The sequence below is a fragment of the Mobula birostris genome, chromosome 8 (genome assembly GCF_030028105.1).
Source record: "Mobula birostris isolate sMobBir1 chromosome 8, sMobBir1.hap1, whole genome shotgun sequence".
Classification (NCBI taxonomy): Eukaryota; Metazoa; Chordata; class Chondrichthyes; order Myliobatiformes; family Myliobatidae; genus Mobula; species Mobula birostris.
The window spans coordinates 17069300-17086063 of record NC_092377.1 but is presented as its reverse complement, the minus strand read 5'-3'; the positions used below and the strand labels follow the sequence as shown (position 1 = coordinate 17086063).

The window sequence follows — 16764 nt, the reverse complement described above, 5'->3', positions numbered from 1 at the left end:
CTTCCGGGAGAGGTGGAATGTCTGTCATCATCTGCAGAATTTCTTCTACACTCTTTCTACGTCTACCTCACCTTTCCCAGAGTGCAGTAACCAGAATTATATGCAATATAATAATATAATAAACAAACCATTATAACAGTATTTATAGTGAGGTCATAGGATTCCTTGCCTTCTTATTTCAAGATTACAACTTGAGAGCATTATAATCCAGATTTATTTACATTTTATCTGTGGTTTTGGATTCTTGGAGAAGCACCTTTGAATAGGCTTCCAGTTGGATGTCTCATTTGTCGACCTAGATTAGTGATAGATCAAATAAATTCTAATTTGCAGTTGTAAATGAATATTTTGATTGCTGAGCTAATAGCAAAGTGCCAGTATGTCTACAGGTTTGGATATCTAATTATTTAAAGTTCAAGTCATTTCCTTTAAATTCCTCTAGGTGGCACTGAGGCCATTTTGTTAATACAAAATTTGTAACGTTTCCTGAAAAATTTGGAACTCACGAATGAACAATTATTTTCATTTTTCTTTAACCTTAAGGAATCTGGTGAATTGCGATATCAATTGAATCAGGTCAAAATGAAGAAAGAGGAGGCCGAGAAGGAATTCAGAGAGCACAGAATGAAAATGTCTCGAGAATTAGAACTCCAAGGACAGGTAGGAGCCTTTATAAACGGATTGAGAAAGCTTTCCTGAAAGTTACAAACAAATTCAGAATGTGGTAGCAGGGGGTATGCGGGGGAGGTGTGAAAGTGAAATGAAAATGACAACAAGTGGAACATTGTTTTTATGTTCTTATGGATCTTGAAAAGGCCTCATGATCTAAAGAGTGGTTATTGTTAATTGATTGCCTTTAGCCAGTGATGGGTAACATTCCAACCAAGGAAAGCTGGCACATCTGCAGAAACTCATCCTGCCATTGCAGAACATTGGGCTCTGCCTTCGGGTTTATCATTACAGAGTTTTTGAATGATCGAAAGCAACTTATACGATGCTTATGACTTAGTTGTGGTAGTTTGTTTAAGACTTGTTTGGAAATTATGGTTCTTTGATTTTAACTGATATGCATTTGATTAGATTGATAAGACCTTTTTTGTTTACTATAGACATGGATTTGTCTGGTTGCCATAAATAGTTAGATCGTAAATATCAACATTTTGGACGTATTGTGAACTTGAGAAAACATGCAATTGATATTATAGACTGATTTTAGTGTTACAAGATAACCATCAATATCAGTGTTAGAAAGTAAAGTTTGGTTTAAAGTTTCTAGTACATTTTTACCAGTAATGTAACTGGGCAAAGCTGATAGATGAAATCTGTACTCCAAAGAGTGACGGTGACAAGATGTGGAAAACAATGTTGCTCCTACCAGCAAGCAGTATTTCATGCTTATGCTTGCTTCCCCATACTTTTTTCATAACTTCAAACCCAAATTTAAGTACGTGTTGGTTGGCGAAGCTATAAATAGTTTGGGGAAAATAAGAATGAAAAAAATAAAAAAATATGAAGTGAAAGAAAAATAAGAACATAATTAGAGGAACTCAACAAATACAATACAAGGACAATGTGCTTAAGAATATTGCATGTACTAGTACTGCCAAGTTTGCTGATATTTATACAGAGCATATCTTTTCACTAATTGCTTGTATACTATGACGAAGCTTAAAAATAGTTACATTATGCCAACATATTGCAATTAAGTTTGAGACTACACTACTTTAGAAAACAAGATCGGACATTAGTAAGATTAAATAATTCTTTTATGATCATCAAAAGACCAAATGTAAATTGCTTTGGTGTGCTGAGTTTGTGACAATTGCATTATTATTCAATAAAATGTTACGAAGCTTGTACAGACTTAAAAAGAAAAGGAATTGGAATTTTTTTTATTCCTACCTGCCTATGAACAGCTACAGGTATTATGTTCCATTGTTATCTTATTAATAGTTATTTCCTTTTATGTATATTCCTTAGGAAATATTACCATTTGTTTTCTCTTTCATTACTTTTGTATTATCATCTTTCTTATGTTGATAGTATGGCCAGAAACATCCTCTTCTTTGTCTTAAGATTTCCACTCATATCTAAATGCTTTACAGTTTTAATTTCTACTCTGATCAGTAAATGTTCTGTCAATAGCAGACTCAGGTAAAGATACGTTCTTAGAGATAATTATTAAAGTCACCAGAGGTAACGTGGCATCATTTTGAATTTCATTGGGCCATTCCATTCTGGCTCCGTTGCAATGTAAAGATTAGCTTTATTTGTCACGTGTACATAGAAACATCAAATTATACAACGAAATGTGTAATTTTATGAAATCGACCAGCACAGTCTGATTATTGTGGGTTGGGTGAGGGGTGGGGCAGCCCATAAGTGTACCTTTAAGTTTTCTTTCTTTAAAAATACTGTACAAGTCCGAGTCTTGGAAAACATTGGAAAGAAGTACTTCAAACCTTTTTGATACTTTTTGAAGTAAATTTTAAGCCGAATCCTTTGACTGCTTTATTTGGTATTGTCGGAGGAAAGGATATTATTTTGGAGCCAACTGATTTGCACATTTTGGCTTTTATGTCTCTTATGGCCAGAAGGACGCTCTTACTTAAATGGAAAGATGAGGCCCCTCCTATTCACGCTCAATGTTTACGTGATGTGATGTTATGTTTAAATTTAGAGAAGATTCGATGTTCAATCTTTGAATCTAATCAAGACTTTCAAACGTTGTGGGGACCCTTTTTGAATTATTTTCAAAACCTTTAATTTGCTGTTAAAGCACAGATGATGACTAACAATCTTTTTTCTTTTTTTCTATTAATCAGCTTCGGTCTTGGTAGTGGGTTAGATTTTTTTTATATAAAAAAATCATAATTTTTCAGTGTTATGAACTAATTGATTTGTATGAATATAGGGTAGGGGGTCTTTATATGCGATTTAGTTTAATGTATTGACATTTTTTTCCTGTACTCTGTATTCTTATATATAAATTAATTAAAATATTGGAAAGAAAAATACTGTACAAAATCATTATGTATTTGTCTTCAACTGTTTCTTAATATGTGTGATCACCAGAAACTTTGGAAACAGTGAAAAAGATTTCTGATGCACACTTCTGGCACCAACATAGCATGCCCACAACTCACTAACCCTAACCGTATGGCCTTTGGACTGTGGGAGGAAACCAGAGCACCCAGAGGAAGCCCATGTGGTCACGGGAAGAACGTAGACACTCCGTACAGGCAGCGGCAGGAATTGAACTCCGATCAGTGATTGCTGGCGCTGTAAAGTATTACGCTAACCGCTTAGCTATCATTCTGCCGTAACTTGGCTCAGACATACTCCCAACATTCCTACTCTAGCAATGAGCGTCACCAATGATGCAACTACAGGCCTGGTGGTCTTCTGATATCACGTGTATCAAAAGTCTTTTTCACTGTTTCCAAATGTCTCTGATGATCACACATATTAAAAAACAGTTGAAAGCAAATACGTAATGAAATTTTAACACTTTTTAAAGAAAGAAAACCTGAAGCACATTTAACTGATGTAAATTAATTAAACACATTAAAATAAAAGAAATCAAGTCATATGTCTGTAATTACCTAATTAATATAATTATAAATGGGGGCAAACATGAGGCTGAGGTGCCAGGTACAAAGTGTATCTGGCCACTCAACTCAGCAAATTACTAATCTCTTTGTACTTCATGCATAGTTCATTGGCAGAATAAGAGAAGTGTATCAAAGTGTGACCTGCAGTGTGTTCCATACTTCCATTTTGGAGTGCTTAGCACAGAAGTATAGAACACACTGGCTGACACATTGTTTTTCATTATATATTGATACAATCTTTCTCAAAAAAAACTGTAGTTACTAAGAAATAAGTATTATTGAAAGAATATAAATTAAGGAAATAAACTGAACATCGGATTAGTGACTTGGAAGTGCGGATTACCCTCCTAAAATTTTTGGTCGTTTATGTGTTCTTGATCAACTAGCATAATTAAGACTTCTTTGAAATGCAGTATTTTTTCATTTATGAGCATAAATGTAAAGTGATGGACCCCTAATTAATTTTCATATTTTAATCTTAATCTTCCTTTGCACCTAAATATTTATACTTCTTGCGTTCTAGTGGATATACGTTATGTTTTTTGTCTCTCACTTTCATCTTCATTTATCATCTCAGAAACACTTATCGACAACTTTTTCTTGTAAAGATCCTTTCACATTATGAAACTTGCCAAAATGTTTCAGAGAGGTGGCAGATGAAACAGGATGAATTTTCCTGGTCCCCTAGTTAAGAGAGATGATGTCCGGTATTTTCAACAACGGTAGGTGTGGTAAGAGGAAAGGTTGGAATAGTTCACAAAGGGAATTCTGACCTGGCATGGCCGGAAAAGTTTCTGCCACTGGTGGTGCAGCTGTAGGAAGAGTAAAATTCATGTTTTTTGTGTGATGGTTTTAAAAAATAAAGTTAAAATCTGAAAGTATGAATAGGGATTATTCACTGAAAACTGAAGTCAATGATTGTCTTGACTCTTGAACCCTAAACTCAACATTAATAAGATCAAGGAACTGATTGTGGATTTCAGGGAGGGGAGGTCAGGAGAACACACACCAACCCTCATCAAGGGATCAGCGGTGGAAAGGGTGGACTCCATCACCTTACAGGATCTATCCTGGCACCGAGACATTGATGAAATTGTGAAAGCATGTCCCCAGTTATATTTTATTCGGAGTTCAAGAGATTTAGTACATCTACAAAAACTAGCAAATTTCTACAGAGGCAGATACATCAGGGGGTATTTAAGAAACTCTTAGATAGGCACATGGATAATTGAAAAATTGAGGGTTATGTAGGAGGGAGCAAGTAGATTGATCTTAAGGTAGCTTAAAAGGTCAACACAACTTTGTGGGCCAAAGGGTTTGTACTGTGCTCTAATGTACCATAGAGAGCACGCTGACTGGTTGAATCACCACCTGGTATGGAGGCTCAAACGCACAGGATCGAAACAGAATGCAGAGGGTTGTGATCTCAGCCAGCTCCATCATGGGCACTAGCCTCCCAACTGTCGAGGGCATGTTCCAAAGGTGCTGCCTCAGGAAGACGTCATCCGTCACTAAGGACCCTTTCCATTTAGGACATGCCCTCTTCAAATTACTTCCATTAAGGAGGAGATACACAAGCCTGAAGATCCACACAAAGTTTTAGGAACAACTTCTTCCTCTTGCCCATTAGTTTTGTGAACGGGCTGTGAACCAATCAATGCTGCTTCAGCATTTCTCTTTTTTTTCTGCTAGTTATTTATGCTTTAAAATATTTCTTATTGTAACTAATTATATTTTTATGTATTACACTGTACTGCTGCCGCAAAACAAATTTCACATATGTCAGTGATAATAAACCTGATTCTGATTCTTTGAGAAATTGGCAGAATAAAACTAGGAATCAGATGTGAGAGACTTAATTCTGAGCATATTGGAGTCTGTGGAGATGGATCTTGGAAGATGGTCAGGAAAGCTTGGGAAGGTTTAAGTCGAGAGATATATAAGAGAATTGATACTGGTATAGTGATGTGTTTTATCTCGAGGAAGCCCATACTGTAATGAAATAGTAAGTATTAATACATAAGAACTAGGAACAGGAGTAGGCCACTATGCTCCTTGTGCCTGTTCTGCAGTTTATTTTTGCTTCTGCACCATTTTCCTGTGCCAACACAATATCTTGATTGCTTTATCTAAAAATCTGTCAATCTCAGACTTAAATATGCATGGTGACAGAGCCACCATATCCATTATGGGTAATGAATTTCAAATGTTCAGTATTTCTGAGTGATGAAATTGTGTCTGTCCTGTCTCATTGGTCATTCATTTTCTGGCCATTAATTTTCAGGATACATGAAGAGAAGTTGTTCTGGTCATTTCAGCAGAAGAAATATCTTCCTTGCATGTAGCCAGCCATGTCTTGTAATGACATTATCTGTTTCTTCTAAACTCAAGTGAGCATCTACCTAATTTGTTTGTACTTCATCAAATTAAGCAAATTTCCGAAACTAGGAATCACTCTAGTGAAGACTGGATGCACTCCCATTCCTTCTGTCATGTTTTCCATACCTTATTGTGTCTTTCCTTGGGTATGGAAACCATTCCTGTATGCAGTACTTCAGATGCAATCTCATCAGAGTTCTATATAATTGGAGAAGGACATCTCTACTTTTGAGCTCAAATCATCTTGCAGTAAAGATATTAACTTTCAGTAATGCGTACAAGGCCAACTGCTCCCTCTGGACAATCTCTCATCATTTAAAAAAAAGTACCCTAACTTCTAAAGTTAATCACCTCACATTTTTGTACAGTGTATTCCATCTGCAATGTTCCTGCTCAGGAAACATGGATATATTACAATCGATCCCTTCATTCACAGGTAGTGAACATCCAGGGCTCCACTGCTGATTCCTGTAGTACCTCAATACTTACAGCCTCCCTAACCAAAACTGACATCTTTATTCTTAGCCTCTATTTTCTATTAACCTAGTCTCAATCCTTACCAGTATGTTACCTTATACTGTGCACTTTAATTTTGATTAATATTCTCTTTTATGACACTTTATCAGAGGTATTTTGAAAGCAAATGCACGCTACATCCAGTTCACTTGCACCTTTTTCGTGAATTGTTGCAAAGAAAAAGCAGTTCAGGATGTATACTGTATACATTTCTCTGACATTGAATTGGACCTTTAAAACTTTGAACCTTTTGTATAAATTCAAAAAATACAGCAGATTTTTCAGATGTTATTTCTTTTTCATTAGTCCATGTTAGCTCTGTTCAGTCCTTTCATGAATCTTCAAGTGCACAGTTACAACTTCCTTGATAACAGATCCTAGCATCTCCCTACCACTAATATCAAGGGGATTAATTTATAGTTCCCTGGTTTCTTACAGGCAGGTTTACAAGAGCTGTTGGGAGTGGTTTAAACTAATATGGCAGGGAGATGTGAATCAGTATGATAGAGCTGAAGATGAGCCAGTAGGTTTACAAGTAGATGATGGGTGTAACATGAATGTAAGGAAGGACAAGCCAGTGATTCGGCACAAATGCAGACAGAGCAAAGAGTTAAATTGTACCACAGAGGCAAAATTCAAAAGGGCAAAGAATGCAGCACTGAAGGTACTGTGTTTAAATATGCGTAGCATTCGGAATAAGGTGGATGAACTCGTAGCGCAATTAAAGATTAGTTTGTATGACGCTGTGGGCATCACTGAGCCATGGTTGAAAGAAGACCGTAGTTAGGAGCTTAACATCAAAAGACATACTTTGTATCAAAAGGACAGGCAGGAAGGCATAGGCAGTGGTGTGGCTCTGTTGGTAAGAGATGGAATTACATCTTTAGAAAGAACAGACATGGGGCCAGAGAATGTTGAATCTTTGTGGGTGGAGTAAAGAAACTGCAAAGGTAAAAAAAAATTATGGGAATCATATATAGGCCTCCAAATGGTAGCCAGGATGTGGGGTTGAGATTGCAAAGGGAGTTGGAAAAGGCATTTAATAAGGGTAATGTCACAATTGTAATGGAGGACTTCAATATGCAAGGGGATTGGGAAAATCAGGTTGGTGTCATATCGCAAAAGAGGGAATTTGTTGAATACCTACAAGATGGCATTTTAGAGCAGCTTATGCTTGAGCCTACAAAGGGAAAGGCTATCTTAGATTAGGCATTGTGTAATAACCTAGATCTTACTAGGGGCTTAATGTAAAGCAACCCTTAGGAGGCAGTGATCATGATATGATTGAATTCATACTGCAATTTGAGTGGGAGAAGCGTAATTCACATGTATCAGTATCACAATGGAATAAAAGAATTAAAAAGGAGGCATGAGGGAAGAGCTTGCCCAAGTGGATTGGGGGAGAGTACTGACAGGGATGACGGCAGAGCAGAGGTGGCTAAAGTTTCTAGGAAGCATTCACAAAATGTAGGATAGATATGTTCCACAGAAGTAGTAGTTCTCAAAGGGCAAGATTAGGCAACCGAAGTTAAGGGCTGTATAAAAGCCAAGGAAAGGGCATATAAGGAGCAAAAGTGAGTGGGAAGTTGAATGATTGGGACGCTTTTAAAATCCAACAAAAGGCAACTAAAAAAGCTATAAGAAAGGAAAAGATGAAATATGAGGGCAAACTTGCCAATAATACAAAGCAGTATTTAAAAGGTTTTTTCAGTTATATAAAGAGTAAAAGGGAGATGAGATAAAAGGGAGAATTATGCTGTTGAGGTAGTAATGAGGGCAAAGAAATGGCAGATGAACTTAATGGGACTTTGCATCTGTCTTCACTGTGGAAGACACCAGCAGTGTGCTAGAGGTCTGTCAGCATCGGGAATGAGTGCCATTGCTATTACAAAGGAAAAAGTTCTAGGCGAAATCAAAGGTCTTAAGGTGAATAAATCACCTGGGCTAGATGGACTACATCCCAGAGTCCTGAGAGAGGTTGTTGAAGAGATAACAAATGCATTGGTCATAATGTTTCAAGAATCACTTGATTCTGGCGTGGTTCCAGTGGACTGGAAAATTGCAAATGTCACTCCACTCTTTAGGAAGGGAGGAAGGCAAAAGAAAGGAAATTTTAGGCCAGTTAGCCTAACCTCAGTGTTTGGGAAAGTGTCGGCGACTGTTATTAAGGACGAGGTTGCAGGATACTTGGAGACTAATGATAAAATAAGTCAAAGTCAGCATGGTTTTTGTAAAGGGAAATCTTGCCTGGCAAATCTGTTAGAATTCTTTGAGGAAGTAACAAGCAGGGTGGACAAAGAAGAGGCAGTGGATGTCATTTACTTGGATTTTCAAAAGGCATTTGATAAGGTGCCATACATGAGGCTGCTTAACAAGATAAAATTGTATGATGTTACAGAAAAGATACTGGTATAGATAGAGGAATGGCTGACAGGCAAGAGGTAGTGAGTGGAAATAACAAGGGTCTTTTCTGATTGGCTGCCAGTCACTGGTGGTGTTCCTTTGGGGTCAGTATTGGGACCACTACTTTTCACATTGTTTGTCAGTGATTTAGATAATGAAATTGATAGCTTAGTGTTAAAGTTTGCGGATGATACGAAGACAGGTGGAGGGGTAGGTAGTGCTGAGGAAGCAATGCAATTGAGGTAGGACTGAGACAATTTAGAAGAATGGGCAAAAAAGTGGAGATGGAATACTGTTGAAGAATGTGGGATAATGCATTTTGGTAAAAGGAACAATAGTGCGGACTTTTATCTAAATGGGGAGAAGGTTCAAACATTAGAGGTGCAGAGGGACTTGGGAGTCCTCGTGAAAGACTCCTAGAAGGTTAATTTACAGGCTGAGTCTGTGGTAAGGAAGGCAAATACAATGGTGGCATTTATTTCAAGTGGAATAGAATATAAAGCAAGGAGATAATGCTGAAGCTTTATAAGACACTTGTCAGGCTGCACTTGAAATATAGTCAACAGTTTTGGGCCCCATATCTCAGAAGGGATATGTTATCATCGGAGAGAGTCCAGGGGAAGTTCACGAGGATGATTCCGGGAATTAAGGGGTTAACATGAGGGGCGTTTGGCAGCTTTGGACCTTTACTCATCGGAGTTTAGAAGAATGCGTGGGGATCTCATTGAAACCTACCAAATGCTGAAAAGACTAGATAGAGTGGATGTGGAGAGGATGTTTCCAATGGTGGGGGTATCCAGAACTAGAGGACACAGCCTCAGAATTAAGGGGCAACCTTTTAGAACAGAAGTGAGGAGGAATTTTTTTAGCCAGAGAGTAGTGAATCTGTGGAATGCTCTGCCACTGACTGCGGTGGAGGCCAAGTCTGTGGGTATATTTAAGGCGGAAGTTGATCATTTCCTGATCAGTCAGGGCACAAAAAGATATGGCGTGAAGGCAGGCGTATCAGGTTGAGTGGGATCTAAGATCTGCCATGATGTATTGGTGGAGCAGACTCGATGGGCTGAATGATCTAATTCTGCTCCTGTGTCTTATGGTCTTGTGGTCTTCTCGCTGCCTTCTTTCTTCTGTGCTCGATTATATTAGCTACCTTTGAATCTGTACAGACCTCAAACCTCAGAAATTTTGGAAGACTACAGCTCTTGCATCCAATTCTTTATAGCCAGCTCCTTTAAAAGCCTCTAATGCACGTCATCTGGTGCAGAGGGTTTGCTGCTTTTAGTCATTCTAGTATTAGTTAAGAATGAGTTTGAAAAATTAGTTTATTGCAGCGCCTCATTCACTCTTGGCCTGTAAGTCTCCTCAATTTCCAGGTTGTCTGTTATCTGTCATCATAGAAGAAGGAAGATCAATATCTATTCCATTTCCACATTCCCAACATAGTTTTTCTAGACTCTCTGGAAAGGACTCTCATTAAGTTTTGTCGATCTTTTTTTTACATATCTAGAAGAGCTCTTCCAATCTGTTTCTACATTTCTTGGAAGCCTATCCATACTACTCTTCGTATGTCCTTCCTTATGCTCCATAGATGTTCCTCCAGCATTTTTTGTGTGTCAGATAATCTTTCAATTTTAGCTGTGACTTGGTACTCTATTTCTGACTTTCCAACTAGGGTATTCAATCAGAATACAGAAGAAAACAAACTGCAAATACAAAAGAAGATATAATAATAATAATAAATGAATAAATAAATAAACATTAAGAACATGATATGAAGAGTCATTGAAAGTGAGGTCTGTAGGTTATGGGAACATCTCAAATGGTGAAACAAGTAAAGTTAAGTAAAGTTATCCCCTTTGATTCAACAGCCTGATGATTGTGAAGTAATACCTGTTCCTGCACCTGGTGATGTGAGTCCTAAGGCTCCTGTTCCTTCTTCCTGATGGCAGCAGGGAGAAGAGAGCATGTCTTGGGTGGTGGGTGTTTGTTGCTCAACACACTGATCTAAAGAGCCCATTTCTTATACACACTTTTTCTAGGTGCTCCTTACTTTTACTGCTAACTTGGTTCAATTAAAGTGACCATATTATTTTTATCTCTAATGTTAAGTTGTACAGCACAAAATAGATCCTTTACTCTACCATGCCTATGCCAACCTTTTTTGCCCATCTAGGCTAATGCCATTTGCCTTAATTAAGAACGTTTTCTATCATGTCTTTCCTATCACTACATTTAGCTTCTTGACTGTAGTGATTGTATCTGATTCCACTGCCCACCCAAAAGCAAGTTCCAGATATCATCTATTCACTGTGTAAACAAAACTTACCCCGCAGATCCTCTTTGTAACTCATTCCTCTCACCTTAAATTTTCACTTTCTTGTGTTTGATATCTCTACTATGAGAAAAAGATTTTGACTATCTACCATATCTATCTAATCTTGTATGCTTCTATCAGGTTACTTTGTAGCCTCTTTCACTCTGGAGAAAACAAGCACAGCCAATCCAATCTCTTCCCACAAATAAAATCTCCAGTCCAGATAACATCTTGTTGAATTTCCTCTGGATTTTCTCCAGCATAATCATATCCTTCCTCTCGTGTGGTGACTAGAATTGCACACAATACTCCAAGTGTAGCCTAAAATTGCAACATAACACACCAAATCTTATATTCTATGCCCTGAACTATGGATGCAAGCAAGCCATATACCTTTTCAAAGTTTAAGGTAAATGTATTATCAAAGTACAGATATGTCATCATCTACAACCCGGAGATTCATTTTCCTGTGGATATACATTGTAAATCCAAGAAACACAATAGAACCAATGAAAGACTGCACCCAACAGGACAGACAAGCAGCCAATGTTCAAAAGACAACAAACTCTGCGAATACAAAAAAAATCATCACCTCACATTACCACCTTTAGGAAACTTGAGCCCCGAGCCTCTGTACTGATTTAAATACCTTGCCCTATAATGTTGTTTATTGGGAAATAAATGGGCAAAAAAGTGGCAGATGGAATACAGTGTTGGCAAATGTATGATAATGCATTTTGGTAAACAGAACAATAATGTGGTCTATTATCTAAATGAGGAGGAGTTTCAAACATGAGGTTAATTTACAAGTTGAGTATGTGGTAGAAAAGATAAATGCAATGTTGCCATTGATTTCAATGGGAATAGAATATAAAAGCAAGGAGATAATGCTAAGACTTTATAAGACACTAGTTAGGCTGCACTTGGATTATTGTAAATAGTTTTTGGGCCCCATATCTCGGAAAGGAAGTGTTGTCATTGGAGGGATTGCAGAGGAGGTTCATGAGGATGATTCTGGCAATGAAGGGGTTAACATATGAGGAGCATTTGGCAGCTTTGGGCCTGTACTCACTGGAATTTAGAAGAATGCAGAGGGGATCTCATTGAAACCTACCGAATGTTGAAAAGACTAGATAGATTGGATGTGGAGAGGATGTTTCCTATGGTGGGGCTATCCAGAACTAGAGGGCACAGCCTCAAGATTGAGCAACGAATTTTAAGCCGGGGAGTTGTAAATCTGTGGAATGCTCTGCCACTGACTGCAGTCGAGGCCAAATCCATGCATATATTTAAGGTGGAAGTTGATTGTTTACTAATCAGGCAGGACATCAAAGGATATGGGGTTGAGTGGGATCCAGGATCAGCCATGATGGAATGGCGGAGCAGACTTGATGGGATGAATGGTGTAATTCTGCTCCTATGTCTTATGGTCCTGTGGTACATAAAATTACATTGTCTTCCACCCATTGATATTTCTCACCTCCTCCCAAAGAGCACTTCTTTATTTCCTCTCTACTATCTTGATCACATTCTTTAAGATCATGACAGCCCCATTTCTTTCTCTATATTTGTGTGGTTCTTCCAAAATTTAAGTTTCCCAGAATTTCAATTTCCAACCTTGTATATACACCTTGAAATCACTTATCTACAATGGTTATTTAGTCATATATATTTATTTCTATTGTGTGCACATTGTTATAAGCATTACTAGTCCTCAAGTAAAGAACCTTCCATTTTGCCTTTGTATCACATTTCCTTGCTTTGACTTAATGAAGATATACTTTTATATTTGCACACACTATCCCTTCCTGTCAGATGTTGGTTATTTATATCCATTTTGCTTCCCTGCTTTGTTTTTTTTACTTAAACTTCCTAAACTCAGCAGAATCTCCTGCTTCGCCACTCCCATCAAGGATGCTTAGTTTAAAGTTCTCATGTATAGCTCTAGCTATTTAATCCACTTGAACTTTGGTCCCAGCATGATTCAAGTAAAGCACATCCAAATGGAGCGACTCGCTTCCCTGCCCCCCACCATCCCATTCTGGTGTCAGTGGCCTATGATTAAACCCTTTTCTCCCATTTGGAACATGCCTTTAATTCTCTGATCATAGTTACCCTATGCTGCCAATTCATACAAATGTAGTGATCCAGACATAGTCACTTTTGTAGTTCTTATTTTTAAATTAAATCCTGATATTCATACAACAGAACAAATACATTTGTTCCATCTAAAGCATTGGTTGCCCTATGGATCATAGTTTTACAGCACAGAAACAGGCCATTGAGTTCAACATCTATGCTGACCAAGGTGCTTGGTCACTTTGAGCTGGCCACTTTGCCTATGCTTGGCGCTTATCCCTTTAAATCTCTGTTATCCATGAACCTATCCAAATTGCCATTAAGTGTTGTAATTATGGCAACCTCTACCACTACCTTGCTCTATTTATCCACTACCTTCTGGCAAAACATGCCCTTCAGAGCCCTTTCCAATCTTTCTGCTCTCACCTGTAATCCATGCCTTCTAGTTTTAGACTCCTCCACCCTGGGAAAATATCTATGACCATCCACCTTTTCTGTGACCATGCACCTTATCTACGCCCCTCATGATTTTATAAACCTCTATACAGTCACCTTTCAGCCTCCCCATTCTAGACAAAACAAGCCCTCCTCATAAAGAGACCATCCAGCAGTCTCAGCAAAGTCCTTGTGAATCTTTTTCTACACCCTCTCTAGCTTAATCATATCTTCCTATTGTGTGGTGATCGGAATTGTATATACAGTTCTGGGTGTGGTCTCATCAGCATCCTGTAGAGGTGACACAATCTTTGGGACTCATAGTTGTGGGTACAGAAAACAGTATCTATCCCACTGTCCTCTTTCTACTATATTCCTTTTCAAAGGTTCAATTTAATGTCAGAGAAATGTATGCAATATACATCCAGAAATGCTTTATCTTCACAAACATCCTCGAAAACAGAGAAGTGCCCCAAAGAATGAACGACAGTTAAATGTCAGAACCCCAAAGTGTCCCCCAGCTCTCCTCTCCTGCGCGTAAGCAGCAGTGAACAACAGTCTCCCTTCCCCCCACTGGCAAAAAATAAGCAAGCATCAGCACCGCCACTGAGCACTCAAACGTGAGCAAAGCAATAGCAAAGACACAGACTTGCAGTTACCCCAAAGACTTTGCATTTCATCCGGCATACGACATACCTAATGAGGGAGAGGGAGGTGTCTCCATTTTCCCAGCCAGCGGGGAGACATAACAAACAACTCGCTGGTTTACGATGTTAAAAAGTCGTTATGTTGCTTTTTTCGAGCTCTGTGCCCGAAGATTGCAAAGATCCCAGGTCTTCGGGCACACAGCAGCAGTAGATTTCCCAGCTCCCTCGACGACACACGGGTCTCCTGCCATGACACCGACCCTCGATCCGCCCATCTCCAGAGCCCCAAGATCTTAGGCTTCCAAATATGAGCCAGACTCTCAGGCTGAATCCTTGGCGTGCCGAACAACGACCAGTCCTGAAACCCAGAGAACGGGTCCCATTCCCACAAAGGACTGAAGTCAGTGTTTAACTCCAGGTCAGGGTCCTCTAAAGAACCCTGAAAAGGAAAAATAAAGATATTAAAGGTGGAAATAGAGCTGTTTCCGAAGGTGCAAGCAAAGGAGTTGCTGTTTAGCGCCATCTTAAGTTCTCTTCCATCTCCCTTAGCTTGAACGATTCCCGACACCACAGTGCTGTGGTCAGTTTGTTCACCCGCTGTGCAATCTCTTTTCTCGTCCCCTCCTGCTGTAAGAACCTCATACTTACATTAATGTACAAGAGCTGAGACTACAGCAACTCTACCTTCTGAATTCCTTTGTCAACTTCACTATTAGTCACATTGAATTGAACTGAATTGACTTTATTTCTTACATCCTTCACATACATGGGGAATAAAAATCTTTACGTTATGACTCCATCTAAATATGTGAAGTGCAATCATAGTAATTTATAATAATTTACAATAATTATTATTCTGTTCTGGAACCTCTACTTTACGTGATTTTTATTAACGACCTGGATGTGGGGGTAGAAGGGTGGGTTGGCAAGTTTGCAGACAACACAAAGGTTGGTGGTGTTGTAGATAGTGTAGAGGATTGTCAAAGATTGCAGAGAGACATCGATAGGATGCAGAAGTGGGCTGAGAAGTGGCAGATGGAGTTCAACCCGGAGAAGTGTGAGGTGGTACACTTTGGAAGGACAAACTCCAAGGCAGAGTACAAAGTAAATGGCAGGATACTTGGAGGAGCAGAGGGATCTCGGGGTACATGTCCACAGATCCCTGAAAGTTGCCTCACAGGTGGATAGGGTAGTTAAGAAAACTTATGGGGTGTTAGCTTTTATAAGTCGAGGGATAGAGTTTAAGAGTCGCGATGTAATGATGCAGCTCTATAAAACAGCATTCTCACATAAGCATCCTTCTTCTCCAGATGTGTAAGGACAGTATGTAGAGCAGTGGCTATTGCGTCATCTGTCGATTGGTTGTGTTGGTAGGCGAATTGTAGGGGGTCTAGTTTGGGTGGTAGCAAGCTGCAGTTGTAATCCTTGATCAGCCTCTCAAAGCATTTGCTTATTATTGAGGTGAGTGCGACAGTACACCAGTTATTCAGGCATATTACCTTGGTCTTATTTGGTACAGGGACAATGGTGGATAATTTGAAGCAGGAGGGCGAGGGAGAGATTAAAAATGTCAGTAAACACTCTTGCCAGTTGTGCTGTGCACATCCTAAGTACTCACCCTAGGATGCTGTCCAGTCCCGCAGCCTTGCAACTGTCCACTCGTTGGAAACATCTGCCTGTCTTGTCTGACCAGTTCTATACTTTTTAATCTCAAGGTTATGACGAGGTAACATACCCTTAGCCACCATGGGCCAAAGGACTTATCTCTTTGCAGTGCTGATCTTTGAATTTCAGGCTCCAGCTCATCAACCCTGTTGAAGTTCCTTGAGCTGCAGACCTGTCTTGCAAACATAGTCACCATGTTTCCATCAGCTGTCATATACTACAGTTGCAAAACTTCTCTTGCCCTGCTATATCTGTCTTAAAATATTCATCTAACTTAATCAAATTTTTAAAATTCTGTCACCGTTGTTCCAACCTTGTCAAATTCTTTGCGCCCTTTACTGTGCCAGAAACATACTGTGTTTCAGCTGGGGACTCTCAAATTTACATTCCTAGGTATAAAGACCTCTTTGTCACCTGCCTTCAAGCAAATGGTTTAAGATTGTCTCCCATTTACTTAGGAAATGAAAACTATTTATTTAACACATGTTTCTCATTGCTGTTTAAATGTACACATTTCATAAAACTTAACTATAAATCTAAATTTAATCAATATTCTTTTAAACAAAAATTAAATCCGCTCTTGCACTTTAAAGTCTATGAAGTGTTTTGAGGATAGCATGCTCAAAAACACTCGAGAATAATTCAACTAAAGATGCATTGATCTATTTCTTCACATATCTGATGATTGCACTCAATCTGTAGAGTTGCCAGA

General features: G+C 38.7%; 1 protein-coding gene across 3 annotated transcripts in view; it reads left to right on the top strand.

Annotated features, from left to right (window-relative positions):
- The window catches only part of sdccag8 (SHH signaling and ciliogenesis regulator sdccag8), a 409652-nt gene that overhangs the window by 127408 nt on the left and 265480 nt on the right, over nucleotides 1–16764 (top strand). For all 3 annotated transcript variants that reach the window (XM_072264841.1, XM_072264844.1, XM_072264843.1), the window contains exon 12: nucleotides 544–660. In XM_072264841.1, the coding sequence (XP_072120942.1) occupies nucleotides 544–660 (117 nt within the window). The remainder of the gene's footprint in view (nucleotides 1–543; nucleotides 661–16764) is intronic.